The sequence below is a fragment of the Pseudopodoces humilis genome, chromosome 31, assembly GCF_049639895.1.
Source record: "Pseudopodoces humilis isolate 2021_Gansu_Grassland_sample_001 chromosome 31, ASM4963989v1, whole genome shotgun sequence".
NCBI classification, from domain to species: Eukaryota; Metazoa; Chordata; class Aves; order Passeriformes; family Paridae; genus Pseudopodoces; species Pseudopodoces humilis.
The window spans coordinates 697904-718960 of record NC_142230.1 but is presented as its reverse complement, the minus strand read 5'-3'; the positions used below and the strand labels follow the sequence as shown (position 1 = coordinate 718960).

Below are 21057 nucleotides of genomic sequence, written 5' to 3'. Positions count from 1 at the left end.
CTCATGTGAGGGCTCGGAGGGGCTCTGGCCGGGGCTGAGAGAGCCCTACAGTGTGTTGCGCTTCCCGGGCCTTTCTGATCCTTGTCCCGCGGAGCTCAGGGCTCAGTAGCACGAGGGCTCTTTGTCGCCTGTGTCCCAGAGGTGGCGGGCAGCGGCCGGGGGCAGCTGGAGGCCAGCTGTGCTGCACTGTCGGGTGCTGCAGGGTGCTGAGCAGGCAGGGCCCCAGCGGAGCTGCCTTTCCTCGGGCCTTGGCTCGGCTGTGCCCGGTGGCCCTCAGGGCCAGCGGGTGGCCCAGGGCAGGCGCTGCCTGCCTGGGGCTGCAGCGTGGCAGCGGGCTAATTGCAGGCGCTGATGGTGCAGCTTGGGGCCGGCCAGGAAAGGCAGGAGTCAGCAGAAGAGCCCCGCGGCAGCAGGGCCGAGCCCGCCTTGGCCCCGCAGGCGCGGCCCCAGCGTGGGCAGCCCCTGCCCCGCCTCTGCGGCCGCCCATAAAAGCGCTGTCCCGGGCCAGGGCTGCATCCACCGCTGCGGCCTCGCTCTGCTCAGCCCAAGGGCAGGTGGGTGCCTGCGGGGCTCTGCCTCCTGGCCCAGGGGCTGCCCAGGGCCCTCGGTGGCCAGCGGAGCTGCCGGGGCAGCGGCCGTGCTGGCAGCAGCCTGGCCCGGCCAGGCCCGGCCGAGCCTCGTCGGGATGAGCGAGGAAGGAGCCCCTTGGGCGGGCCGGACGGAGCCGGGCCGGGCACAGGGACTGACTCGGGCAGGGATTTTTGGCAGCTCTCTGCCTCTGGCCATCATCATCGCGGCTCTCAGGGGGCTGCAGGGCACGGGGCCAGTGCCGGGCAGGCTGGCCAAGGCTGGGGGGCTTTGGCCGCTCAGGGAACGGGGCGCTGCTGATGCGGGAGCTGCCCTTGTCTCCCCTGCTTGTAACCGCTGCTTGTCCCAATTGCCTTTCAGCCTCATCTCGTCTCTCACGCCAACATGTCCTGCTACGACCTGTGTCCTCCCCGCACCAGCGTGGCCGTGCCCCAGCCCATCGCTGAGAGCTGCAACGAGCTGTGCGCCCGCCAGTGCCCCGACTCGTCGGCCTTGATCCAGCCGCCGCCCGTGGTGGTCACCTTCCCCGGCCCCATCCTCAGCTCCTTCCCCCAGCAAGCCGTGGTGGGCTCCTCCGGAGCCCCGGCCTTTGGCGGCTCCCTGGGGCTGGGCGGCCTCTACGGCGCCGGCGCCACCCAGGCCTCGGGGGGCCTGTGCACCTTTGGCAGAGCCTACGCTGCTCCCGCCTGCAGCCCTTGCGCCTTGCCCCGCTACAGCAAGAAGCTCTGGGACACCTGCGGGCCCTGCTAGAGCCGCCAGAGGCCAGCCCGAGCAGCCGCGCCCGCCTCAGCCCAGCCCGCACAAGCTGAGCTCGCCACAAGCTGCCCCGGCCTCCTGCAGCCCGTGACACCCGGCCTGCCTGGGGCCTGCCCAGCGCCCCTCTGCCAGCCCCTCCCGCCCTGCTCCCCACAATAAACTCTCCTGCAAACCATTCCTGCCTCTCTTGGCCTCTTTTCCAAGTCAGGACGGGTCCGTGGATGGGTTAGTTCCAAGGAACTGGGAGGGGAAATGGTGTTAGAGGGATGGCCCAGGGGAAATGGGAAATGGAAGGGAAAGGAGAGGTAAAATAGAAGAGGGACTGGGGGAGTGGAGATTCAAGAGGGGAAGGTGTTTAAATCTATGGGAAACTGTAGGGATACGAAGGAGAAAGGGGAAGGAGAAGGGGAAGGAGAAGGAGAAGGAGAAGGAGAAGGAGAAGGAGAAGGAGAAGGAGAAGGAGAAGGAGAAGGAGAAGGAGAAGGAGAAGGAGAAGGAGAAGGAGAAGGAGAAGGAGAAGGAGAAGGAGAAGGAGAAGGAGAAGGGGAAGGAGAAGGAGAAGGGGAAGAAGGAGAAGAAGGAGAAGAAGGAGAAGAAGGAGAAGATGGACAAGGACAAGGACAAGGGACAAGAAGCTCCAAGCACTCTGCCTGAAGACAGACAGATGCTCCAGCTTGCAGCCCATGGCACCAGGGGCTTTTACACACCCGCAGCCGTGCTGGCACTGACTGGGGCTGTCCCCGGAGCCGGGAGCCATGCAGGGCCAGAGGCTGTCAGAGCTGCAGCCCCCTGTGCCGTCATGGCTCTGCTTCAGCACCTTGGACAGAAATCAGAGTGAGATATCCCCCCTCACCATTCCCCTCGCACCATGCACCATGTACCCCATTCACACATGACAAGTACATTGAATGTCCGTGTCATCAACTCCTTCTCTTCCCATTCTATATCTTAGCTTTCATTATTAATATTTTTCCCTCTCCTTGTTCCTCATTTCCTCCCTCTTCTCTTTCCTCTTTCCTTTTCTGCTCCTCCTTTCTCTTTTCCTCCTTGTCCTCCTTCTCCTTCTCCTTCTCCTCTGCTTCTCCTTGTCCTTGTTCTGCTCCATCGTTTTCTTCTGTGTCCAGCCTTCCTTCTCCTCCTTCTCGTTGTCATTGCTGTTCACCTCCTCGTCCGACTTCACCTTGTCCATTTCCTAACCCACCCCAATTTCTATTTCATCTCCACCTCCTCGAGCGCCTTCCCTCTTCTGTTTTACCCTTCCCCTTCCATTTCCCATTTCCCCATATCCATCCCACTAACACCATTTCCCCTCCCACTCTTGGAACTTCCCCATCCACGAACCTATCCTGAATCGGGAAAAGAGGCCAAGAGAGGCAGGAATGGTTTGCAGGAGAGTTTATTGTGGGGAGCAGGGCGGGAGGGGCTGGCAGAGGGGCGCTGGGCAGGCCCCAGGCAGGCCGGGTGTCACGGGCTGCAGGAGGCCGGGGCAGCTTGTGGCGAGCTCAGCTTGTGCGGGCTGGGCTGAGGCGGGCGCGGCTGCTCGGGCTGGCCTCTGGCGGCTCTAGCAGGGCCCGCAGGTGTCCCAGAGCTTCTTGCTGTAGCGGGGCAAGGCGCAAGGGCTGCAGGCGGGAGCAGCGTAGGCTCTGCCAAAGGTGCACAGGCCCCCCGAGGCCTGGGTGGCGCCGGCGCCGTAGAGGCCGCCCAGCCCCAGGGAGCCGCCAAAGGCCGGGGCTCCGGAGGAGCCCACCACGGCTTGCTGGGGGAAGGAGCTGAGGATGGGGCCGGGGAAGGTGACCACCACGGGCGGCGGCTGGATCAAGGCCGACGAGTCGGGGCACTGGCGGGCGCACAGCTCGTTGCAGCTCTCAGCGATGGGCTGGGGCACGGCCACGCTGGTGCGGGGAGGACACAGGTCGTAGCAGGACATGTTGGCGTGAGAGACGAGATGAGGCTGAAAGGCAATTGGGACAAGCAGCGGTTACAAGCAGCGGAGACAAGGGCAGCTCCCGCATCAGCAGCGCCCCGTTCCCTGAGCGGCCAAAGCCCCCCAGCCTTGGCCAGCCTGCCCGGCACTGGCCCCGTGCCCTGCAGCCCCCTGAGAGCCGCGATGATGATGGCCAGAGGCAGAGAGCTGCCAAAAATCCCTGCCCGAGTCAGTCCCTGTGCCCGGCCCGGCTCCGTCCGGCCCGCCCAAGGGGCTCCTTCCTCGCTCATCCCGACGAGGCTCGGCCGGGCCTGGCCGGGCCAGGCTGCTGCCAGCACGGCCGCTGCCCCGGCAGCTCCGCTGGCCACCGAGGGCCCTGGGCAGCCCCTGGGCCAGGAGGCAGAGCCCCGCAGGCACCCACCTGCCCTTGGGCTGAGCAGAGCGAGGCCGCAGCGGTGGATGCAGCCCTGGCCCGGGACAGCGCTTTTATGGGCGGCCGCAGAGGCGGGGCAGGGGCTGCCCACGCTGGGGCCGCGCCTGCGGGGCCAAGGCGGGCTCGGCCCTGCTGCCGCGGGGCTCTTCTGCTGACTCCTGCCTTTCCTGGCCGGCCCCAAGCTGCACCATCAGCGCCTGCAATTAGCCCGCTGCCACGCTGCAGCCCCAGGCAGGCAGCGCCTGCCCTGGGCCACCCGCTGGCCCTGAGGGCCACCGGGCACAGCCGAGCCAAGGCCCGAGGAAAGGCAGCTCCGCTGGGGCCCTGCCTGCTCAGCACCCTGCAGCACCCGACAGTGCAGCACAGCTGGCCTCCAGCTGCCCCCGGCCGCTGCCCGCCACCTCTGGGACACAGGCGACAAAGAGCCCTCGTGCTACTGAGCCCTGAGCTCCGCGGGACAAGGATCAGAAAGGCCCGGGAAGCGCAACACACTGTAAGGCTCTCTCAGCCCCGGCCAGAGCCCCTCCGAGCCCTCACATGAGCCCCCGGAGCCAAATTGCTGGGTGCCATCAGTGCTCTCAAGGCTGTGACGCGGCAGGAAGGACAGGATGGCTTGGGCAGCGGGAGGTGCTGGGCTGGCAGCTGGGGGATGCTGACTCAGGGAGGGGCAGGGGGGCACAGCCCTGGTGTCAGCAGCAGCAGGAGGAGGAGCAGGAGCAGGAGCAAGAGCAGGGAGTGTCCCCTGTGCAGATTGGCCCGGCTGGAGCTGAGCAATGGCCCGGCTGCTATAAAAGCCGTGCCTGGGCCAGCCGGGGCCAAGCACTGCCCTGGCCACCTTCTCCTCCTCGGGGACAAGGGTAAGTGTGCGAGCGCTTGTGCCCGCGGCTCCCGGCTCCAGCCCGGCGGCCCCTGGGGCTCGGCCGCTGCCTGTGCCGCTCTCCCTCCCGCCACGGCTGCCCTCTCTTGCAGAGCTCGCTCGGATCCCAGGCCAAGATGTCCTGCTACGACCTGTGCCCCCCCAGAAGCAGCGCGGACCTGTGTCCCCCCCGCACCAGCGTGGCCGTGCCCCAGCCCATCGCTGAGAGCTGCAACGAGCTGTGCGCCCGCCAGTGCCCCGACTCGTCGGCCTTGATCCAGCCGCCGCCCGTGGTGGTCACCTTCCCCGGCCCCATCCTCAGCTCCTTCCCCCAGCAAGCCGTGGTGGGCTCCTCCGGAGCCCCGGCCTTTGGCGGCTCCCTGGGGCTGGGCGGCCTCTACGGCGCCGGCGCCACCCAGGCCTCGGGGGGCCTGTGCACCTTTGGCAGAGCCTACGCTGCTCCCGCCTGCAGCCCTTGCGCCTTGCCCCGCTACAGCAAGAAGCTCTGGGACACCTGCGGGCCCTGCTAGAGCCGCCAGAGGCCAGCCCGAGCAGCCGCGCCCGCCTCAGCCCAGCCCGCACAAGCTGAGCTCGCCACAAGCTGCCCCGGCCTCCTGCAGCCCGTGACACCCGGCCTGCCTGGGGCCTGCCCAGCGCCCCTCTGCCAGCCCCTCCCGCCCTGCTCCCCACAATAAACTCTCCTGCAAACCATTCCTGCCTCTCTTGGCCTCCTTTCCAAGTCAGGACGGGTCCGGGGATGGGGAAGTTCCAAGAGTGGGAGGGGAAATGGTGTTAGTGGGATGGATATGGGGAAATGGGAAATGGAAGGGCAAGGGGAGATTGAAAGAGAAGTGCTCTGAGGCTGGTTGACAAGGAGGGGATTTGTTCTGGGTTGGACTCAGTGATTTTGGAGGTGTTTTCCTGCTTCCTGGGCTTCTCAGGTTACTCATGGAATCTGGGACAGGAAAGTTTCCTTTCCCCGCAGTCAGCAGGCTCTGCCCCGGCCCATGATGGTCACTGTTAATGCTGCTCCCAGCAGTTCACCCGCCCTGTTTTTCTAGTCTGAATCTCTGATGCTCTCCTGCTCAGCGCCACTCAGCTTTCTGTTATCAGGGCTCCCAGAAGATGTGCCAATGCCAGGAACACTAATGAATAATTAGTGGTTTTTCTGGACGGATCCTTGAGTAATTAATGGAGTAAACTCCCTCCACCCCTTAACTCCCGTGTAGGTACTGAGAGAAATGTCAGCTCTCTGCTGGATTTTGCAATCAGACGTGAGCTCACTCCCAGCCGGCATCCAGCCCAAGTTAAAGCTGTGTAATCGTTGTTCCCTAAGTGTTAATGGCTCTCTCCAGCGCTGTTATCTTGGGCTGAGCGCTTGTCTGACAGAACACTTAATTAGGCTGGTACCTGCCTGGCACTGCCTCGCTCGGAGGACCGGGTGAAATTTGGCAGTCGCAGCTCAGGTATTCGGCTGGGCTCGTGGAGGCTGTGGGTGGAAGCAAAGATCAGAAGAGAGTTCAGGTTGGGCATAGGAATTTCCTCCTGGAAAGGGCTCAGGAAAGTTTGGAATTCCGTTGAGATGTCCAAGGAATTCCTGGATGTTGGGATGGGTGACCAGGTGGGGATCAGGCACAGCTTGGACCACCTCAAAGGTCTTTTCCAACCGGAACAATTCTGCAATTCTTTTGGTAAAAATATTCTCAGATAAGTGTTTGCCCGCAAAAGTGAAGTGTTGTTTTCTGAAAATAAAAGCAGCATTTCACGGGTACCATGGACTAATTTTAGTTCCTGTTTATTAAATATGGCCATCTGACAGATCCAGTCCCATATGAGGAGGAATACTGAAATAACCTGTGAAAAGTAAAATTAGCTGTTCCTTGCCACTGATCAAGTATTTTTTTTTTAAGAGTCCCGGTGAAGGAAGAGGTAAATCCTCTCTAATGCATCAGTTCATGTTCTTTTTACCTCATCTGCTGACAGGTTCAGCCAAACCTTCCCTGCGGCAACTTTATCATGGCAGTGATTAATGAAAAAAGAGAGGGTAGTGCCTCATCTTTTCTCATTAGATACCAATCTCAAAAATTGTTTCCCTTTGTTCACCTTCCTCCTATCATTCCTTTTCAGAGGAGAACTTCAGGCAGTATTTTTTAGCTTTGTCTTTGAGGGCAGTTGGATGATTCCAACATAGCCAGGAAGATTTAAAATTAAAAGGAATCCCAGCACTAAATTAACCACTTTAAAAAAAGAACCATGGAATATCCTGGGTTGGAAGGGCCACACAGGGATTGAGTCCAACTCCTGGCCCTGCACAGGCACCCCAAGAATCCCACCCTGTGTCTGTCAGCATTGGCAATGTGACTGTTCCCCGTTCCAGTGCCAAACTGGATGGAAACAATTGGAATAAATACTGGAAGTCTGACAGCTGGAATAATTAATGTAAGGGCAGAGAGAACTCTCAGCTGCAGCTCTGACCAAAAACATCTCAGCCCGGTTCTGATGGGAGGGGAGAGGAATCCACTCTGGGGCTTAACAGGAAAAACAAAGGCAGGTGTTGGATGCAGGAATTTTTTTATTGCAAGGGCGGGGAAGGCCCCACTGGACGAGGACAAGCGAGGCAAGGACAGGCAGGTTGTCCCTCACGAGAGCTGCTCGTTCAGCCTTGTGGCAGGAGGCAGCAGTTTCAGGGAGATGGTGGAGTTTCAGGGTGGGATGGTGGAGCTGCACATTCGGCCACTGGAAGGGGCGCGGAAGAGGAGACGGAACGAAGGAAGGAGGAAACGAAAAGGATGCGGGGCTCTGACTCCACGGTGTGAAGCCTGGTGCTCTGCCCCTTCCTCAGGAGCTCACGTGAGGATCCAACAGTGTTTGCCGAGTCAAGGGATTTCCCCCTGGCGTTTAGCAGGAGCCGCAGCTGCCGCGGCCGTAGCGGCCGGAGCGGCCGGACCAAGAGCCAAAGGATCTCCCAGAGCCATACAGGCCCCGGAACCCCCCGTAGCCCCCCAGACCCCCATAGCCCAGGGATCCGTAGCCCCCGTATCCACAGAGACCCCCATATCCCCCAGATCCATAACCGCCATATCCTCCGGAGCCAAATCCCCCATATCCCAGGGATCCAAATCCTCCGTGTCCCAGGGATCCATAACCTCCATATCCCATGGATCCATAACCACCATAGCCCAGGGATCCATAGCCCCCATAGCCCCCAGAGCCAAATCCCCCATAGCCCAGGGACCCATAGCCCCCATAGCCCAGGGAGGAGCCCCCTGAGGCTCCAAGGAATGGCGCTCCAGCAGATCCCACCACGGAATCCTGCGGGAAGGAGCTGAGGATGGGCCCGGGGAAGGTGACCACCACGGCGGGAGGCTGGATCACGGCGGTGGAGTCGGGGCACTGGCGCACACACGGCTCGTTCCCGCTGTCAGCCAGGGGCTGGGGCCGGATGAGGCCGGAGCCAGCGGTGGAGCACAGGTCATTGCAGGACATTTTGCAGGGATTGGTGGTCGAGCTACAAGAGTTGAGCAAGGGCAAGATGTTATTTAGGAGCAGAAAAGAGCTCTGGAGTTGGCTGCCTTTCCCCAGACAGGAGAGCTTTGAAGCACCGGAATTTCCCCAGGTCTATTAAAGAAGTAAATGGAATAAGAACAGCCAAAGTTATTTTCTTGAGCACTTTGGTGAGTCAGGGGATCAACAAGGATGGGACTCTGCTCCAAAAGTCGAGTGTGTTGTTATTCAGGATCTCATGACTCTGGCTCTTCATTGCTACTGATCTCCTTTGTGCTGATCCTTGTCAGAACAGGGATTGCAACTCCTTGTCTGCTCAGATTCCCTTCTTGGATGAGACCATCACAAGGGAATTGCAAAAATGATTGTCCCAAATCTCTAAGCATTCAATCAGGGCTTTGAGATCCCTACAATGAGCTGAACACCCCGGAATTTTGATTTGGGCTCCCAACTCTTTTGAAAGATTCTCACACCAAACCACTTGCCCGCATTAACTCGGAAAAACCCAGCACTTCACATGAGCTTAAATTCCTCCTTAAATTCCTTAATTTCCCTCCAGGATCCCTTCTAATCTTAAATAAATCTCTTAAAGAGTGTTTCAAACAGTTCTCAATTCTTCTTTTTGTCCTATTCCAAGCCAGTACCTGGTCTCTTGGAGAGTTCATGCCCATTTATCTTGAATTAAAAGCATTTTGGGTGATTCGTAATAGAACAAACTGGATCTAATGGCAGGTTTGCCTCTAAACTCAACATTTCCCTATGAACCAGGGAGATTTAAACTTTCCAAACAACTTCCAGTCGCCCATTTAACCGAAGAGAGGATAGGAATAAACACCGAACCTGTCACGTCGTGGATACCAGCGGGTGGAGGCAACCCAATATCCAACAGAATTTTCTGGTAAGAAACTTTCAGCTTGGTTTGGGACCAAACACCAACCCAGAAAGCAAAGAGAGATACCAAAAGCAGCAAAAAAAGCGGTTCCAAAAGCAGCAAAGAGCAGCTCCAGACTTACCAAGTCGTAGGGAAGAACGAGTGAAGGAAGACGTTTGGGACAACCCCAAGTGGAGACAGCTTTTATACAGTTCTGACTTTGCCTGAGGGCTCAGAGGAGCTCATTAGTTGACACAGAACATTTTTTTGGTATTGATTGCTTCTCAAAATGATGAAATTGTTGTTCTTTCTCTTTGGGTTTATTCGTGATCTCAATTATGGCGTTACGTCACACGAGGCACTTTGATCTGAAACACTGATGGGTGAAATTAGTGCATCTTTCATCCCAAAACGTGATTCATGAATTAGTACCAGTTTTCTGGAGCGGCACCATGTGCTGAGCTGTTTATACACAAATATTCTTCTCCTGTATCATAAGACAAATATGCTTGGGCAGGTACAGAAATTATAAAAATCTTAGAATGGTTCGGGGACACAAATATCCAGGAAAATCTTATTTTTTCTCTGACCATTAAGCCACAGCTTAAACCCGAGTTTAGTTCTGAAGGGAGAGAGATTTATGATTGTAAGAAATAGAATGGAAAGATCAAAATAATCGGAGCGTACGTTGAATTAATAATTGAATTCATGTTTTATTGAGCTGGCTTCATCTCTGGAAGTGTTCAAGGGGGGTTTGGATCAACCTGGGGTGGTGGAAGGTGTCCCTGTCCATGGCAGGGGGTGAAACAAGATGGTCTTTGGGGTCCCTCCCAACTTTAAATCATCCTTTGATTCTACATAGGAGAAATCCCGAATTTAGCTGTAGTGGAAATAAAACCCCTTTGTTTTTAGAGAGGATCTTGCAGCTAATCCCGTCCTTGAAGGCATCTTTCAGCACAGAGCAATTACGAGGTGAGAATCTGCTGGGAAAAGCAAATGCTGGATTTGCTGAGGTTTCTCTCTCTGTTTACACCACCATTGTTCTACTCTATCATTATCGTCGTTATCATAATCACCCACGTGGTTGTCTTCACACCACGTATTATTTGTAATTTATGAGCTTTTCCGAATCTGGAGAGACATATGAGGATTCCCCGAGCCATTATCCTGGCCAGAAAAAAAAATATAATTTAAAAAAAAAAAAAAAAAAAAAAATCCATGTCAAAGTTTTACAAGAACATTCCAAGGGATTTTCAAATACCTCCTTGAACACCCATTACTGACTCGTTCCTACTGTGTCAGAGTTATATAAAATCTCTGCCTGGGTGTAAACACCCCACAATTACAAGAGATTATCACACTAAAATGGATAAATTGAGGACACTGGGGTTTTTCCCACAATCAGCTCTTATGGTATTGGCCTTTCTGTCTTTGACCTTAAGAATAAAATATATTTACCTTTTTTTTTTATTTAAAATTTTTATTTTATTTAAAACACAGAATGGTGTATCTCTAACGTGTGAAAATAGGAGGGGAAACATGAGAATGGAAAGGAAAGCTCTTTAAAAAAATCTTAATTTCCATGGAATTGTGGCTGCCAGGTGAAATATTTCTGTTTCCAGGGGCTGAAAGAGAACCAGGAGAGAGTTTAAAAAGAAACATGGGGCGAGACTTCTAAGTGTTGAATTGTCAGGAAAAGAGGGAACAGATTAAATCTGACAGAGGAGAGGTTTAGATGGGATTTTGGGAAGGAGTTGTTCCCTGTGAGGGTGGGGAGGCCCTGGCACAGGTGATTCCATGGATTCCCCATCTCTGGAAGTGTCCAAGGCCAGGATGGATGAGGCTTGGAGCAACCTGGTGCGTGGAACGTGTCCCTGCCCACGTCAGGGGGTGCCTCTGGATGATCTCTAAGGTCTTTTTCAACCCGAACCACTCCATGACAACATTTTGTGGTATAAAGTTAATTCAAAAGTGCTCCTGATTGTTGTGTTTGCCTGGCCTTGAGTAGGTGGAGGGAGAAATGCTGAACATGCAGAACCAATGTTTTTTTTTGTTTTTTTTTTTTTTTTATTTTCCCTTTGTTATTTGTCCCCAGTCCTCATTTGAACTCCTAAAAGAAATTCCATTCCGTGTCTGTTGTTGATCACACTCCAGGACCTTTACCTGGGCAAAACCATGAGTGTCCCTCAATCATCCTAATCATGGAGCACTCATAAATAAACCAAGTCAGTTTTATTTCCTCCCCTAACGCTAAGTAGAGCAATGGCATCGTAAAAACATAATCCCCCACACAAATCCCGGAGACAATAGAGGTCTGGGGTGGAATGTGTGGGTTTAAAGTGCACCAGCAATAAGCAAAGACAATTTCAGCACTTTGAGGAATTATGTGTCCTGCAATTTGGGGTTGGGACCTAATTACATCAGGTGCCCGGTGCCCTCTGGGCAGGCAAGGAGCTCTATAAAAGGTGTCTCCATCAGGTCCTTCCATCCACTTCTCTCACCTGTTCTGCCTTCGTGAACCAGGTAAGTCGCTTTTCTCTCAAACTTCTCTAAACTGGGCTTTCCGTCAGGAAATCAGGCTGCCGATGCTCTGCGGGATATTTGGTGTTTAATTTCTCCTTCGTTTCCAGATCTTGTAGGAGATTTGGTGCACTGAGTGGTATTGAACTCCAAATTTGTATTATTTTAGCTCTCCAAAGGGTTCCTTGTCTGTATTTTAGGAGATGAAGAATAACCTGTACATGTGGCTATATTCGACAGAGTTTTGTTGAGTTTGTGACAGGAAAGATAAAATCTGAGCAGAAATTGTCAGCTAAGAGTAATTTAATACTGAAGAAATTACCTGATTGGGAAATTCAAAGGTACGGCTGAAGAGTTGTACCTTTCAGATTGTGCTGGTCTGAAGTCAAGGGTAGCCTGGAGATGACAGTGATAGGAAAAAAACAGGAATGGGAAACACATTTCCTTCCCAGATTTATTACTGACACTCTTGGACTACTTCAGCACAGCCTAAAGTTTGCCATTCCTTTAAAATTAACATAAATTAACACCTTCTAGAGATTAACCTCCAAGATGTCCTGCAATGACCTGTGCTCCACCGCTGGCTCCGGCCTCATCCGGCCCCAGCCCCTGGCTGACACCGGGAACGAGCCGTGTGTGCGCCAGTGCCCCGACTCCACCGCCGTGATCCAGCCTCCCGCCGTGGTGGTCACCTTCCCCGGGCCCATCCTCAGCTCCTTCCCGCAGGATTCCGTGGTGGGATCTGCTGGAGCGCCATTCCTTGGATCCTCAGGGGGCTCCTCCCTGGGCTATGGGTCCGGGGGCTATGGGGGATTTGGCTCTGGGGGCTATGGGGGCTATGGATCCCTGGGCTCTGGGGGATTTGGCTCTGGGGGCTATGGGGGCTATGGATATGGGGGCTCCTCCCATGGCTATGGGGGTCTGGGGTCCTGTGGGGGCTCCTCCCTGGGCTATGGGGGCCATGGATATGGGGGCTATGGGGGTTATGGATCCCTGGGACACGGAGGATTTGGATCCCTGGGATATGGGGGATTTGGCTCCGGAGGATATGGCGGTTATGGATCTGGGGGATATGGGGGTCTCTGTGGATACGGGGGCTATGGATCCCTGAGCTATGGGGGTCTGGGGGGCTACGGGGGGTTCCGGGGCCTGTATGGCTCCGGGAGATCCTTTGGCTCTTGGTCCGGCCGCTCCGGCCGCGGCAGCTGCGGCTCCTGGTAAACCCCAGGGGAAAAATCCGGAGTGAGGTCTCACCAGCAGATGGAAAGCGATGGTTTCACAGGCAAAGAGCTTGGAACCGCCGCTGCTCCATCCCACGACCACGGATTTGCAGCTCTTCAGCCCCTTTTGAATTTCTCCTCTTTCAGCTTTTGCCTTAAAGCTACTCCCGCCCCGTTTCTGTGTTGCCTGGGGTAAATAAGGAACAAAAGGGCTCAAAATGGGCCCTGTTTGTTCACATCAGCAGCTGGGATTTGGAAGAGAGGCCGAATCGATCACATGTGAATGTGCCTCTGGCTGGGGAAGAGTTTCTTGCTTTCTTGGAGACTCTGTAAATGCATTGCTTTGCTTGCTGTCATTAAAAGTTTATTGCATCAAAGTTGCCATGTTCTGGTGTTTTTCTCTCCTGGTTTCTCCATTGCTATTTGCCTTTGGAGAAGCCTCACCTGTGCAGGTGTCAGAAACAGCCTAAAATATCCTGGAATCATGGAATGGTTTGGGTTGGGAGGGATCTTAAAGCTCATCTCATCCCACACCCTCAGGTTGCTCAGAGCTTCATCCAAAACTGTGGATGTCCCAAAAGTGTGGAGATGAATGTCCTGCCCAAAAAAGCAGGGAAGATTAGATTTCAGTATGAATTTCTTCCAGGTAAAGCTTTCATCTCTTTGAGCTTCAGGCTCTGACTCAAAACATTTCCTCAGTCAAATATTTGAACTCTGTCCTCAACAATAATTTTGGCAAGAAGTTAAATCAATTTCCTGCCGAATTTTTAAATAAAATTTTTCAAAGTGGAACTTTGAAATCTGAAATCTTTCTGCATAATCATGAAATGTAAAGTGTTGGATGGTTTTTGACAGAAAATCAGCTCCTTCAAGGATTCATTCACACTGGCAAGAAAAGTTAGAGCAGAGAGAACCTGGGAAAATGATACCTGGAAAAATTAAAAGGTAGAAAATACCTTTTTTATGAAATGTAACTTAAAATTACTAAAGGTAAAAACTCAAAGGTAGAAAAGCAGGAGGATTCCTGCTCCCAGAGTCTGGATGAAGGAACAGTGACTGACTTCACCCCCAGCTGGGACATTCCAGGTGGATTTTAAGTCTGAACCTCAGCCTATTGTAAGGATATGAATTTCCCCCCGCTGTACAGAGAGAAGTGTTGCAAACCCAGGGCCAGAGAAATTAAAACTGAAACATCATTTGTTTTTTGCAGAACAGAATCACTTTAATGAGGAAAAAGCATTCACAGAAAAGCAGAATGGCAGAATATGAAGAATATCAGATTGCAGGCAGCTCCTTCCAGGCTTGCTCTTCTCCAGCTGGACGGTGAAGTTGCATTTTAGGAGAACACGAATTATTGTTTGATCCCACATGTTGCGCACACAGGGATGGGAAGAAAAGCCCAGGAGATGACAAGCAGAAGGCAGATGAATCAAGGAGGAGTTGTGTGCTTCCAGCCCCACCCGAGTGGGGTGGCCGTGGTCACAACATCTCCTATGGGGCCAGGATTGCGTCTCTCTCCGTTTATTCCGGTTATTCCGTACTCCGGGAGGTTTCCCTAGGGTTTAGCAGGACCCCCAGAAGCCGCGGCCGTAGCGCCCGGAGCCAAAGGCTCTGCCAGAGCCATACAGACCCCGGTACCCCCCATAGCCCCACAGACCCCCATAGCCCAGGGATCCGTAGCCCCCGTATCCACAGAGACCCCCATATCCACCAGATCCATAACTCCCATATCCCAGGGATCCATAACCCCCATAGCCCCCATATCCATAGCCCCCATAGCCCAGGGACCCGTAGCCCCCATAGCCCAGGGAGGCCCCAGAGGCTCCAAGGAATGGCGCTCCAGCAGATCCCACCACGGAATCCTGCGGGAAGGAGCTGAGGATGGGCCCGGGGAAGGTGACCACCACGGCGGGAGGCTGGATCACGGCGGTGGAGTCGGGGCACTGGCGCACACACGGCTCGTTCCCGGTGTCAGCCAGGGGCTGGGGCCGGAGGACGCCGCAGGCAGAGGAGGGGTACAGGTCGTAGCAGGACATCTTGCAGGGATTGGAGGTCAGCAGACACTGAGGAGTGAGCAGAAGACAGAAATTCAATGGTTAAAAGATCGGCGCAGGCTGGAAGAGAAGACAAGGACTTCAAAACTCAGCAATTTACATTAAAATAACAAGTAGAGTGTTCTGAGTGTTTCCCACTTTGCAATCTCATTTCTCGTTTTTTCCAAAAAGTGGGGTTTTTTTTCAAAAATCCTATAAAGGGTGTCTGCACACAAGAGCAAGTGGGAAATGTTCTGAAAACCTTGTCCCTCGTAACATCCTGAGACGAACCATGACTTATTTCTCCACATAAAACTGAAAACCGGGAAGCAAAAGCAGCAAGAGCAAAGTGACTTTGTCCAAGGTCACTGGATGAGTCATTAGGAAAACTCCGATTTGGGTTCAGCAGGTTTGCATGAGATGGAGCTTATAGAGAACTTAATTACAGTAGCTTCATCTTCCCACTCATCCCAATTTTGCTGAGAGTCGAGAGAACAACAGATTATAGGATTGTGAGTGCCTGCCTTTCCCAGAAAGGCATTTGACGAGACAATAAAAGAACAAATCTCTAGCGATGTTCTGTAAATCCTTAACAGAGTTTTGAGGAGGAGCTTGAAAGCAAGAAGGTGAAGGAGAGGATTTGTGGTAGCAGGACACAAATGGCTGCAGGGGTGGCACGTTTGTCAGATCTCCAACCTTTTATGCAAACTTTGAGATGGGTTCAGTGTACAGGTGAGGGTCAGAGAATCACAGGCTTCCTCAATCTGGAAGTGACTCAAGAGGCTCAAGTCCAGCTCCCTGATCTTTGCAGGATTATTCAGAACTAAGCCAGAGAACCTTGGAATTGCCTGGGTTGGAAGAGACCTTAAAGGTCAGGGACACCTCCCACTATCCCAGATTGCTCCAAGCCCCGTCCCAGCTGACTTTGGACACTCCCAGGGATGGAGAATCCATGGAATATCCAGTCCAAAAGCCTCCCTGCCTTCACAGGTAAATATTTCTTCCCAATATCCAACCTAAATTTCCCCTCTGTCAGTCTGACCCTATTCCCTGTGTCCTGTCCCTGCAGTTCCTGAGGAAAAATCCCTCTCCAATTTTCCTGGAGCCCCTTCAGATCCTGGAAGGTGCTGTGAGGTCTCCACACAACCTTCTCTCCTCCAGGCTGAACATTCCCAGCTCTGCCAGCCTGGCTCCGTAGGGAAGGGGATCCAGTCACCTCGGTTTACTCTGCCCAATTTACTCCAAGACCTGGTGCTCCTGACACCAAGAACTCCACACCCCCAAAAAGTTGTACCTGCCACCCCAGAGACAGAAAGGTCCTTGATCTTCCCCAAGCCTGTGCAGATTCACCCAACAGAAAGGATGCTGGCCATCAACTCGAGTTGAAGCCGACAATGAAAAACACACCGAGAGCGAGACGGAGAAGATTCAGACTTACCCAAGTCTCCGAGAAGTCAAGGGAAGTGTTTGGAGGGGTGAGGAGGCACAGGAGCTTTATATCAGCTGGAGGTACCAGATCAGCGTCTCTTGCCCGCCCCAATTTCAAACTCACGCAACCATCAGCGTGATGAAATTGTTGGGCTCATTATTGGCGTTTATGAGGCCTTTCAAATTTGTTTGTAATCATGATCTAAACATCACCTGAGATTATAGAGAATTCTTTGATCTTGTGACGGCTTGATAGCCGGCATTGTTCCTGTCGCTTCCTCGGAATTGCGTCGGGAATCGCCAAGCCAGCTCCTCTTGGTATTAACTGAACGGAGTGGCTCATGGGTTTATCGGAATCACAAATTACACTGGAATTTAATCCTGAGCAGGAAAAACAGTGGAATCCTTCATTTTGGCCAAGTCCAGAGAGTTCCGTGGAGGAGACAGAGAGGAACCTTTGTCTTCCTGAGGCTTGTTTGGGTTTAGGAGAGAAACGAGGAATGAACTCACAAAGTTAAAGCCACAGCTGGAGGTCCTGAAAAGACCTTTCCCAGCTGTTGATGGTCCGAAGTTGTCCGGAAAAAGACTGAGCACATTGAAGGAAATGTGGGACTTTTTTTTTAGGAAAAATTGAATCTCCAGTGCAAAAGTGGAAATGTGACGGAAGCGCTTTGAATCATTGCCTTGGGTTCTTAGGAATTCATGACCTCCTGTGATACGCAAATCGTAAATCCCAAACAGGGCTGAGCTGGAAGTTTCTGGGGTGAGGGAACAATCAGGAATTCGGGACACGTGACACGAAGGCTCATTCTTGCCTGGTTTATGGACGGGCCATTTTAATATTGCAGACTCCACGCCGTGGATGATCCCTAAATGGTGAGGTGGGGTTCTCAGCCTTTGGGGGACAGGGGGCTTTGGGCAATTATCTTTTCAAGCTTCCAGGGAGCAAGTCCATGCAAATCCTGTAGATGATCCTGTAGATTAAAGGCACGGAGCTGGATTTAGGTGCCTCACAATTATGGAATGACATCACATTCAAACACCGCAGTCAAGATATTTGTGTCCTTGCTATCACCAGTTCAAGGCCGAACACTGGGAGTTTGTGCCCCTTCGGGTTTTTTTCCCAATGGAAAAGAATTTGAAATAAAAGATTCTGAATTAAACTCGGAATTTCGTGAGCCGTGTTTTATTCGAAATAGTTCCATGGATGGGGCAACCACAGGCTCTGGTCCCAGGGGACAAGGGACAGGAAAACAGGGAATGTCATCAGTCAGGACTCGATGGTCTTGGAGGGCTTTTCCAACCCAAATAATTCCAATATTCTGTAACAAAAACAATTCAAGGACCACCGGATGCTTTCCGTGCCTTCCTTTGGGTTCCATATTGTTCTCGCACAGTTCAGAACTGATCATGATAAAAACGACCACCCCAAAATTTGCTCTAAATCATTTAATCCCCAGATTTTTTTTCTTTTTTTTTCATTTTTTAATGAAAATAAGCTCTGCGCATGGGGTGACCCCGAGCAAGGTTTTGCCATTAGTGATGGAGGAGCTCAGGAAGAACATTGGGATAATTCCTGCTCTAACACCTGGGCTGTGAATGGAATGATAACAGGAATGAAGGCGACTTGTCACATTCCAGAGGGTTCTGTGACGAAACACACCGATTGCGTTTCACGAGACTTCGGGCCAGCAAACAAACAAAGAGTCAGCAGAACTTTGAGGACCTACGTGTCGCATTCATTTGGGGTTTGCCCCAATTATGCACATCCCCAAATTGCACCTTAGATGATCTCCGGGAGCTTGGGAATGGTATAAAAGCTCTCCCAACCCGGGGCTCTTCACTTCGCCTTCCTCGCTTCATTCACCTCCCTGAGAAAGGTAAGCACCATTCCAAGGGATCTCTCCTCTTAGAAAATTCCAGTCTCTCTTTTCTGCTGCTTTTAGTCAAGGTTGGGATCATCCACAAGGGTTCTAAGACTCTTAATAATTGGATTGTGTCGTGATGGTTTTATTTCTATTTGGTGCTGGAGTTTGAAATGGTAAAATCAGCACTGAGATTGCAAAGTGGGGAACACTCAGAACACTCTGCTCGTTATTTTAATGGAAATTTCTGAGTTTTGAAGTCCTTGTCTTCTTTTCCAGCCTGTGCTGACCTCCAATCCCTGCAAGATGTCCTGCTACGACCTGTACCCCTCCTCTGCCTGCGGCGTCCTCCGGCCCCAGCCCCTGGCTGACACCGGGAACGAGCCGTGTGTGCGCCAGTGCCCCGACTCCACCGCCGTGATCCAGCCTCCCGCCGTGGTGGTCACCTTCCCCGGGCCCATCCTCAGCTCCTTCCCACAGGATTCCGTGGTGGGATCTGCTGGAGCGCCATTCCTTGGAGCCTCTGGGGCCTCCCTGGGCTATGGGGGCTACGGGTCCCTGGGCTATGGGGGCTATGGATATGGGGGCTATGGGGGTTATGGATCCCTGGGATATGGGGGTTATGGATCTGGTGGATATGGGGGTCTCTGTGGATACGGGGGCTACGGATCCCTGGGCTATGGGGGTCTGTGGGGCTATGGGGGGTACCGGGGTCTGTATGGCTCTGGCAGAGCCTTTGGCTCCGGGCGCTACAGCCGCAGCTTCTGGGGGTCCTGCTAAACCCTAGGGAAAACCCTCCGGATGATGCAGAAAGGCAAAGCAAAATGCAGATTTTTCCTCCCTTTAAATAATTTCCTGATTACCTCTGTGGGTTTTAATTCCTCGTTATCTTCTTCTTTATCACCCCCGTGGCTGAATGCAGTGACGGACTGAGGTGTCTTTCAAGCTCTGCCTGCATTTACAGCCCTGATGTTGCCGTGTTGTTTGTGTTCTTTTCGTTCTCATTAAAACTCTGTTGCATCACTGAAAATCCTCGTGTTGGGCTTTTGTGTCCTCACCCACCCTGAGCTTGCCAACCTCGCTGGGTAAAGCTCCCTGCTCTGCATGAGGCTGCAAAAAGATTGAGCAAACCCTGCCCAGAGGGGGGAAGTCTCCACGCAGAGCCTTCCACAGGGCTGTTTCACCCACTAATCTACAACTTCAGTAAATTTACATTTACTGAATTATTGCTGGTCACAGCGCGGTGGCCAGAGATGAGGAGAAGTTTCCTCCACGTTCTGAGCTCTGTGTGCAGAGGGAACTTCTTTAAATCCACAAGAAGGACCTCACGAGTGGTCATGGAATCGTAGAATTGGGTTGGGAGAGCCTTGAAGGTCATCAAGGGACACCTTCCGCTCTCCCAGGTGGCTTCAGCCTGGACTTGGGCAATCCCAGGGATGGGGCAGCCATGGAATCACCTCTGCCAGGGTCTCACCACCCTGACAGGGAAGAATTCCTTCCCAAAATCCCATCTAAACCTCCCTTCTGGCAATTTGAATCCATTACCCCTCATCCTGTCACTCCAGACCCTTCTAGAAAGTCTCTCCCCGTGTTTCCTTTGGCCCCCTTTAGGTCCTGGAAGGCCACAGTTAGGCCACCAAATCTTCTCCAGGCTGAAAAATCCCAGCTCCCTCAGCCTTTCACTTCCTATCCCTGGCATTCGGGACTCCTTTGCTTCTGTTTAATTTATTGAGATGTTAAACAGAAATAGAATTTGCGTCCATATTTTATAAATAGCCTAAAACCCAACAAAAGCGCTGCACCATTAATGTCATTATCTTCTTATGTCATCAGCAAAGCACAAAGCCACCTCCTGACTCAGGCAGATCCTTATCTCACAGGGACTTTCCCTCATCTGGATCAGCTGCCAAAAGATCTCGGGGTTCGCATTTTCCTGCTGCAAAAAGGATTTCTTGAACATCGCCACATTTAGAGATCTTCTGACCAGAAATAGAAGGAAAAAATGTGATTTTTTTTTTTTAAAAAAAAGGCCAAAGCTGCTGCAGTGCCCAGCGTTGATTACCTAAAAAAATAAAATAAAAAAAGCAGTGAAAAATCTGGTTTTTATTTCATTGTCTCCGGAAAAATGGAATGACTCCCAGCTGAACCCAGAGTTCCCCCTGTGGTATCCAAATGACAGGCGGAGGGGATGTTCTACCTCCTGCCAGGACCTGAAAACCAGTCAGAAAATCTGTCTACCTCCTGGCAGGACCTGAAAACCAGTCAGAAAAATCTGTGGTGGAGAAGAGAAGGGTAAGAGAAGCTCGGGTTACAAAAGGAACCCTTAAGCTGGGTTTAAGCCGGGCTCTAATGGAGATCCCGCGGTGCTTCCGGAGGGAAGGGACAAAGGATCCGTGTGATGACACCGGATGGTGGCCGAGCCACCACCCTTGGGTCAGGGCAAGCCTTGAGTTGGTCATCAGGTGTCACCCAGCAGAACCTTCCGTGGGATGGCGGGAAAAGGTTGGAAATCTCATGGAAATGGGAAAATTGGGTGTCCAGCTTTGGGACCCCTCATGGCAAGGGGGACACTGAGGATCTGGAGAATGCCCGGGGTTGGGAAAGGGAATGGAGGATCCTGAGGGAGCTGGGGGGGCTCAGCCTGGAGGAAAGGGGGATCCAGGGGGAATTCCGGGATTTTCCAGCAGGGATTTGGGATCTGAGCCCAGGGAACACGGCCAGGACAAGAGGGAACGGCCTCCAGCTGTGCCAGGGGAAGCTCAGGGTGGGAAATTTGGGAAAATCCCTCCTGGGAAAGGTTGGCCAGGCCTTGGAGGGGGCTCAGGGATTGGCCATCCCTGGAGGTGTCCAAGGAATTCCGGGACATTGGTCTGAGTGAGAGGGTGGGGATTGGTCCCGTGTTGAACCAGGTGATCTTGGAGTTCTTTTCCAACTTAAATAATTCCGGGGTTCCGTGGAACTCCAGGCAGTTTCGAGGAGGGACTTTTGACCTGTCCTCCGGAGAACCCGAGGCTCGCAACTAACGCGTTTATCACACCTGGGTCGCCCCGGTGGTGACG

The 21057-nt window shown here is 53.1% G+C and overlaps 7 protein-coding genes across 7 annotated transcripts; 4 read left to right on the top strand and 3 right to left on the bottom strand.

The window, feature by feature from the left end:
• Window positions 1-520: 520 nt before the first annotated feature.
• Window positions 521-1519, top strand: LOC148182371 (scale keratin-like). The gene is made up of 2 exons (XM_088068557.1): window positions 521-554; window positions 949-1519. The coding sequence occupies exon 2, from the start codon at window positions 973-975 to the stop codon at window positions 1336-1338; it is 366 nt and encodes a 121-aa protein (XP_087924683.1). The 5' UTR covers window positions 521-554; window positions 949-972; the 3' UTR covers window positions 1339-1519.
• A 1205-nt stretch (window positions 1520-2724) lies between these two features.
• LOC148182370 (scale keratin-like) lies at window positions 2725-3723 on the bottom strand. Its single transcript, XM_088068555.1, has 2 exons — window positions 3690-3723; window positions 2725-3295 (listed from the first exon to the last, which is right to left on the bottom strand). Exon 2 carries the CDS (start codon window positions 3269-3271, stop codon window positions 2906-2908), a length of 366 nt encoding a protein of 121 aa, XP_087924681.1. The 5' UTR covers window positions 3272-3295; window positions 3690-3723; the 3' UTR covers window positions 2725-2905.
• Window positions 3724-4523: 800 nt separating this feature from the next.
• LOC148182369 (feather keratin 4-like) lies at window positions 4524-5268 on the top strand. Its single transcript, XM_088068560.1, has 2 exons — window positions 4524-4558; window positions 4671-5268. The coding sequence occupies exon 2, from the start codon at window positions 4695-4697 to the stop codon at window positions 5085-5087; it is 393 nt and encodes a 130-aa protein (XP_087924686.1). The 5' UTR covers window positions 4524-4558; window positions 4671-4694; the 3' UTR covers window positions 5088-5268.
• A 1974-nt stretch (window positions 5269-7242) lies between these two features.
• LOC102102720 (uncharacterized) lies at window positions 7243-9089 on the bottom strand. Its single transcript, XM_088068538.1, has 2 exons — window positions 9075-9089; window positions 7243-8065 (listed from the first exon to the last, which is right to left on the bottom strand). The coding sequence occupies exon 2, from the start codon at window positions 8041-8043 to the stop codon at window positions 7456-7458; it is 588 nt and encodes a 195-aa protein (XP_087924664.1). The 5' UTR covers window positions 8044-8065; window positions 9075-9089; the 3' UTR covers window positions 7243-7455.
• A 2915-nt stretch (window positions 9090-12004) lies between these two features.
• LOC102102910 (uncharacterized) lies at window positions 12005-12952 on the top strand. Its single transcript, XM_088068545.1, has one exon. The coding sequence runs from the start codon at window positions 12005-12007 to the stop codon at window positions 12671-12673; it is 669 nt and encodes a 222-aa protein (XP_087924671.1). The 3' UTR covers window positions 12674-12952.
• Window positions 12953-13974: 1022 nt separating this feature from the next.
• Window positions 13975-16158, bottom strand: LOC102103102 (uncharacterized). The gene is made up of 2 exons (XM_005533387.3): window positions 16144-16158; window positions 13975-14735 (listed from the first exon to the last, which is right to left on the bottom strand). Exon 2 carries the CDS (start codon window positions 14706-14708, stop codon window positions 14235-14237), a length of 474 nt encoding a protein of 157 aa, XP_005533444.2. The 5' UTR covers window positions 14709-14735; window positions 16144-16158; the 3' UTR covers window positions 13975-14234.
• A 1837-nt stretch (window positions 16159-17995) lies between these two features.
• Window positions 17996-18968, top strand: LOC102103278 (uncharacterized). Its single transcript, XM_005533388.3, has 2 exons — window positions 17996-18013; window positions 18278-18968. The coding sequence occupies exon 2, from the start codon at window positions 18305-18307 to the stop codon at window positions 18776-18778; it is 474 nt and encodes a 157-aa protein (XP_005533445.2). The 5' UTR covers window positions 17996-18013; window positions 18278-18304; the 3' UTR covers window positions 18779-18968.
• The last annotated feature ends 2089 nt before the right edge of the window (window positions 18969-21057 follow it).